We start from the raw sequence: 7,418 nt of genomic DNA on the forward strand, positions 1-7,418 counted from the left end.
TACATTTTATTAAAAAGATTTACATGGCTTGTGATTTAATTAGTATCGTGTTTTATTTTTGTATGAGCTTTATATTTTTTTTCGTAAAAAAGCGACTCTTTAGAGAGATGAGGCTTGGGGGTATAAGTCGTTCAGACTTATCATTTGCTATTAATGTGGAAGTGTTGGCTACATCAATTTTTTTATTTCATTTAATATATTTGTGTACAATTTTATCTTTAAATAAAATAAAAATATATGACATGAACTTTTGACGCTGATACATTAAAATGGAATATACATAAATGGTATAAATCACGCAAATAAGCCACCATCACAGTCCTGCACATGAACCTGCAAACACATTGACCAAAGACCATAATTGACAATCCATCGTCTTACCTAATTCTTTTCAAATTAATGTATGCTCACTGCACCCCCCCCCCCCCCCAAGTGAAAGCGATTAAATATATATATTTTTTAATAAATTTGAAATCTATGATCTATTATTAAAGTAGAAATATCCCATATATTAGTAAGGTTTGAACCCACGATCTTCAAGTAATGACGTCTCAACTTCGCCAATTGTGCCGTATACTTAATTATATATCCAAAGCAGTAATTACATGATTGCAACAATATTTCAATAAATTGAAACCCATCAGTTCAATCAATACATCAATAATTAAAAATAATAAAATAAATTACAATAAAATCATATAAAATGAGATAAATTTAAATACACATGAACCAAAGGGACTTGAACCCATAATCTCAAATTTGTTCATGGGACCTCAACCTTAACAACTAAGCTAAGACATCATGAATATATGTGGACCGAAAAAATGCAATTTACCCCCTGTGACATTAAAGATGAGCAAAAAATCATGTGAAAAGAAATAGCAAATTATCCTCTGTGTTTTTTAAAAATGAAGCAAATTATCCCACTATTTAAACCATTGATAAGGGGATAATTTGCTCCATTTTCCTAAATACAGTAGAGTAATTTGTTAATTATTTTTTACAGAATTTTTTTCCCTCATTTCATAATTAATTGCATCTAACCCTATATGGACCAATTGAGAAGACTGAAAATGTGAATTATCAATTATTTTAAGTATTGCAACATAAGTCCAACTCAGAAATAACTTAAAATTTTTATAATTTATAACTTTAACACTTATTGATGAACATTTAATAAAAATTGCGTAATTAAAAATCTATCGAAACGATCATCTAATGAACCGAGTGGAATATTGTAAAAAGAAATTGTACTCGTTTTTAATTATTCATACTAGCAATTGAGCACGCCCAATTTGGGTACTGCAAGATGTGAAAAAAGTTTATACTTCTGTAAAAGAAAAAATATTAATTAAAATCTCTATCTTTTTCAAATTTTAGTTGTTGACAATTTTGAATTAAAAGTCGAGTAAAAGTAAAAGTATTATATTAATATAATAATTATAGAACATTAAATTCCAATTATCAAATCGAGCATATATTGTTTAATCCTGTTTATAGAGTGATAGTATGTGGATGGTTACTCTCACTACAAAAATGAATTAACTTAAGTTTTAATCACACATTTAATTAATATTTGTTATAATTATTTGCTACAATTTTTCATTGTAACTCATTAATAACAGTTAATAATCGTTGCAATTGTTATTAATTAGTATTCGTCGAATTTGTAACTTAAAAAATGCATTTCATCTTAGTGTCTGCACGAAAGTTTTAATTTTCTTTTACTAGTTACAGATATATTTTAATGAAATAAGGAATAATTACACACCACTCCTCTAAAGTTAAGTGTATTTACACATAGACCCTTGTAACTTAAAAATCCACATATAGTACCTATAAGATTTGCTAGTGTTAACAAATAAATTCATTCGTTAGTAACAATTTATCGAATTTACTTATATTAACAAAAAAATGGATAAAGAAAAATCAAATTTACCCCTGATTGATTTATTGCATGTCAAATAGATTTTTTTACGATTAATTGTCTTTATACATCTTTCCATGTTAATGAATGTAATGAGTTGTATTTTCATCGTTATAAGAGTAGTTTAGTTAAAAAAAATTATTCGACTTGCAATAAGTCAGTAATAAGTCAATTGACGATAAACATATATTTTTATTCAATTTTTTTGTTAATATCAATAAATTCAATAAATTTTGATTAACGGGTAAACTAATATATTAAACGAAAATAAATATCAGAGGTATTAAATGTAATTTTATAAACAATAAAGAGTTTACATGTAATTAACCATACCTCAAACAAATAAATCGTCCCATAAAATAGCGGAAAAACCAGGTGGGAAGGATCTTCATGTCTTATTAATTTTCTTGAAATTAGATTAAATTCTAAAGAAAATAAAATGAAAATGATTATATAAATCCAATGACCAGGATTGATTTAGATTTGAGTGTTAGAATATGGACTGAAATTTAGCCTGTGAATAGATACAACATTCAGTACAAATTTCTAGTCTTGTCTCTTAGTTTACGTGTAAGGGGTACACGTGTCAACAAACTATGCCTCAACGGAGGGGGGTACACCGTACTTACAAAAATTGCACGTGCATACTGACACATGTCAGTCACTTATTGCTCGGTCCTAGCTGTCTGCTTGAACTGATTTTGTAAGCTATTATATCCTCCGCTCATCCACACGTGAGCTCTACATGAATTCGAATCTTCTGCAATTCTTTATTAATAAAATCTTTCGCGATATTATTGGTTCAGTAATTTGACCCAACAAATAACTAAAAAAATAAAAAATAAAAAATTAAATTTTTTAAATACTTTTTAATTCTCTAATATATCCCGAGATTTTTAGTCAAGCCTATTGGGCTTAATATTAGAGCCCAAAAGGTGAAGAAAAGAGTTAAATCTTATATTAGAGCCCAATTCCTTTCTTCGAGGCCCGTCATCTATACCTCAATAAAAGAAAACTTTGTCTTCGTATCAACTATTGGATATATAAATTTATCGTTTTAATTTATTTCATCCATTCAATAAAATTTGATCAAAATAATAATTTAATATTTTTAATAAAATTATTGAAATACCCCTCAAATTTGCACACCTCAAATTTTTGGTATATTTTATGTTTTGAAGTGTTAATCCCATAACTGATAACCAACGCCAAGACCCCGTGGATACTGAAAGGACCATGGGTCATTTATAAACATATTCACACAATCGAGCAAACAATCATATGACAAAAAGTGGTTGGTCATGATCAATTAAATCGACATGATTGATGAGTATATTAGTGAAGGCTAGAAATTAGAGAAGTGCTTGCCAATTCACTTTGCCTATGCAACATATATAAAATTGAACATAGTGTATGAATTTTTACATAAAATTTATTTAGCATCTCATATTACAATGTAAAACATAAATCTTATAGGCCCACAACCCTTACACCCCAATCCAATAGTCTTAGCACAAAAAATTTCTTACAACAACTAAAAATAAGTGTATCACTTGACATGCTCTCCTAGACAACAAAGGATTTGTTCTATCGTAGGTCTTGCATCAGGCAAACTATTTGTACAACTCAAGGCAATGTCCAAAATCTTGAAAGCTTGCTTCTTCTCTTTCCCTTCCACACAAAACTCAAACAAATCAACGTTTTCAACCCCTAATGAAACCTTAGGCCATCCTAGTATGTCCATCAACACCATACCAAAGTTATATATGTCGCTTTCCTGCGATATCGTCTCGACTAGAGCTCGTTCAGGTGAAGGGGTTGATATCTCAGCCTGGCCGGTGTCATCAACCTCCACCTGATCCGCCAACTGCACGAAGCCATAGTCGGAGAGACGGGCGGTGAAGTCGATGTCGATCATGACGTTGGAGGACTTGATGTTGCCATGCAGGTTTAGCTGCAAGTGCTTCTCTCTTGGAGGGTTTTGTGAATGGATGTATGCAATTGCTTTGGCTATGCCATGGACTATCTTGAACCTGTGCTTCCATTCTAAGGCAGTGTGCCCTTGTTCCCTTGCACCTAATTATAATCAAGAAAATGTCTCATACTACTAGCTTACTACTATATTGAAGTTGAACTTTAGTTTGTAAAAATGATACTTGTTTAGGATTTTTGCATGAAATTTTGGTACTATAAATTGATGCCCATATAATTTTTTGTTATACTTAATTAGGGATTGAAAAACACATAAACTGTGTTGGTGTGATATTATAATATTTTTGTAACATATTATAAGTATAATCATTTTAATTATAAATTGATATTACTATCGTTTCACAAGCTTCAAAGTCATATTGTATCCAAATACTTCAAACTTTTACTATTAAAATAAACTTTAAGGTAAATTACAATGACGCCCCCTCAGATCAGATCTAATTAATGAAGCACTCATTGCCATTTGCAAAATTACAAGTATATATACCCATCAAAGTTGTAATTGTAATTACAAGTATACTTTTCATTCACTGGCAAAATTTTGCACAAACCCCGACTAGCGGGTGTACCCTATAATTTTATAAAGAGTAGGGAGTGTTTGGTAATTAAGCATAAACTCACAAATTTGATGTAATTTACCCTAAAATCAAATGCTTTATAAACTCTAAAAGATCTTATAAGATACATGAGCTTATAAACAAATTTAGCAAAACACCTCTGAATGTAAGTATATCTATAACATGAACATAATTATAGTAGATGATCTGAATTAATAACTATAATGAAGAAATAAAGACACCATGCATATAAATTTTTTAAACACATCAAGTGTACATATTGATTGGAATAGAATATAAAAAAGAAAAAAAAATTGAAATGAAAACCTCAATTTGAAACCACAACATCTTGAAATTGAGACAATAAATACCTCAAAATCAACTCAATCGAAAACAAACATAGGACAAAGCATGTATTAGGAAAAAAAAGAGTTACCAGAAAGCAAATCAGCAAGACTGCCCATGGGATAATAATCACAAACCACAAACTTGATCCTCTTAGCATAGAGATAAGCAGTGACAGGCACCAAGAACTCACACTGGTTTCCCACCTGAGCCACCCTCTCAATCCTCCTCCCAAACTCGCGTTTCCTAATAGCGACTCTCCTAAACCTTTTCACTGCACAAATTTTGCCCCCTAGAAGCACCACCTTCTCAGTCATCCCTAGAGGGCTCTCCCCCACCACCCCAACTGATGCCCTCAAGACCTGCCTAAGTGTCATCGACTCCGAACTATTCGGACTTTGATTATAACTACCCGCAACGACTTTATTGCCACTTACACGACTATTGTAACTATCATTCCATTCGTCGAATGAGACCAATGGGATGTCGTCCATGAACCCTACGATGAAGTCTTCATCGTATTCGGATATGGAGGCCGTCGACCGGAGGCTCGATTCCCCCCCTCGAGGGCTCCTCTTTGGCTTAGTGAAAGCTCTTGATAGCATGTTCTTGCTAAGGCAGAAAGAAGTGTTACAATGGTGGTTTTTTTTCTTTTTTTTTTTTGTTTTCCCTCTTTGTATTTGTGATGTTTCTGCAAGGGTGTGGCATGGAGAAGAGAGGGTGGTGGTGGGCTATTTGATTCAAAGTTTGGATGAGTGTGATTGGTTTGACATATGTTTGTCCTAGGAAACTACGGTTGGAAATTGGATTTATGTGCAGCTTTTGAGGTGGTCATCGATCATGCATATGAAATAACGATATTTTTTTGTACTTGTCTCAGAAATTTGTTGTCCTTACCTATATATGAATCAACTCGAGTTCATCTACGTTTTTGAGTCAATGTAATTTTTTCTTATGAGTTGGGATTGTATCACATCTTATGAGTTGGATTTCTTTGTCTGATGTTGTTGTAATGTTGTAATTTGGCATATAAAACAAACATATGACCTTAATATATGCATTGTTGAAACTTTTCAAGGAGAGATTAAAATGAAAAGGATATAATATAGCATAAAGATCAATAAAGAATTAGATGAGAGAGAAGAAGCAAGATTTTATCATACTATGAAATATAGATAATTGACTGAATCTATTAATTTACAGAATTTTCATTAGGAATCCAACGGCCGTACAATATTTAATTTACAGTAGACAAGATGGTGAAGAGTTCCCGATTTATCTCATTACATATGTGAATTGAGCAAAAAAAAATTAAAAAAAAATGTATAAAAGAATTAATAAATTACATTCTGATTTTGAAAAATAAAGCAAATTACCCTACATTAATAGTTTAGATAGGGGATAGTTTGCTTTATTTCTAAAACACAGAAGTAATTTGCTTTTTTTAATAATTTTTTTTTATTTGCTTTTTATATCACATGAGCTAAATTGCAATATTTCTAATAGCTCCGCTCCAATTCCATGTACTCACTAGTGGAAATAAGGAGGATTAGTTGGTGGGCCTTTTACGCATGTGGGCTTTATGATCTGCAGGCTTAGACACTCCAATCAACTAGTTTAATTTGGGCTTTCCTTCATTTCATCTATAATATATCCTGTTGGAGCCCAAATCATTTCTTGTCACTGACAGATAATTGGGCCTTTTGGCCCACAAACTATTTTTTTTTTTTTCTTGTTAAATACAAGGATGGAGGGGTGAGGAACTTAAATTTGAAATCGATTATTTTTTATTTATACTTTATTATTAAAAAAACACTTTTTTTTTATGTGACCCTTGATTATGATTGGTCATTTATTTAAAGGATAATTACACTCTCTTTTCCTAAGGTTTGATGTAATTATACGTAGTTCTCCTGTGGTTCCGAAAATTACATCTAGCACCCCTGAGTTTGCTGCAGTCTAACTATAAATCCCTTTGTTAGTCAAAATTCACCAAATTTAATGATATTAATAAAAAAAATAGAGAAAAATCTATGTTTGCCTCTGATTGACTTATTACTAATTTATTACAGGTCAAATAAATATTTTTATGTTCAAATTACCCTCATACTTCTCCACGCATTAATATATGAGAGGAGGTATATTTTCATCGTTATAAAGATAGTTTAGTTAGAAAAAAATTATTTAACCTGTAATAAGCCAGTAATAAGTCAATCGAGAGTAAACATCAATTTTTATTCAGTTCTTTTATTAATATCAATAAATTTAGTGAATTTTGACTAACATATGAACTTATTTATTAGACAAAACAAATATTAAGGGTGCTAAATGTAATTTTCAACCCACAGAGGGTGTCTGTGTAACTACACAAAAGTTCAAAGGAAGGGTGTAATTATCCCTTATTTAAAATTAACTATTTTTAACTTATTCATTTATTATAATCTTCCATAATCACCTTTTCGTAGTTATCTTTTCTCTTTTCTCGTGCACTTTTTAATTTCTCCTAAATTATGCATTAGCTTTGTTTATCAATATGTTTTTAGAAATCAAAATATTTATATTAACTTGTTAACTTATATATATTTTTAGGTACTTCT

The 7,418-nt window shown here is 30.8% G+C and overlaps 1 protein-coding gene across 1 annotated transcript; it reads right to left on the reverse strand.

The window, feature by feature from the left end:
• Nucleotides 1–3,476: 3,476 nt before the first annotated feature.
• Nucleotides 3,477–5,507, reverse strand: LOC105179158 (putative inactive receptor kinase RLK902). Its single transcript, XM_020691248.2, has 2 exons — nt 4,913–5,507; nt 3,477–4,003 (listed from the first exon to the last, which is right to left on the reverse strand). Exons 1-2 carry the CDS (start codon nt 5,424–5,426, stop codon nt 3,477–3,479), a joined length of 1,041 nt encoding a protein of 346 aa, XP_020546907.2. The 5' UTR covers nt 5,427–5,507.
• Nucleotides 5,508–7,418: the final 1,911 nt, after the last annotated feature.

Source organism: Sesamum indicum, linkage group LG6, assembly GCF_026168435.1.
Source record: "Sesamum indicum cultivar Baizhima isolate 11 linkage group LG6, ASM2616843v1, whole genome shotgun sequence".
Taxonomy (NCBI): Eukaryota; Viridiplantae; Streptophyta; class Magnoliopsida; order Lamiales; family Pedaliaceae; genus Sesamum; species Sesamum indicum.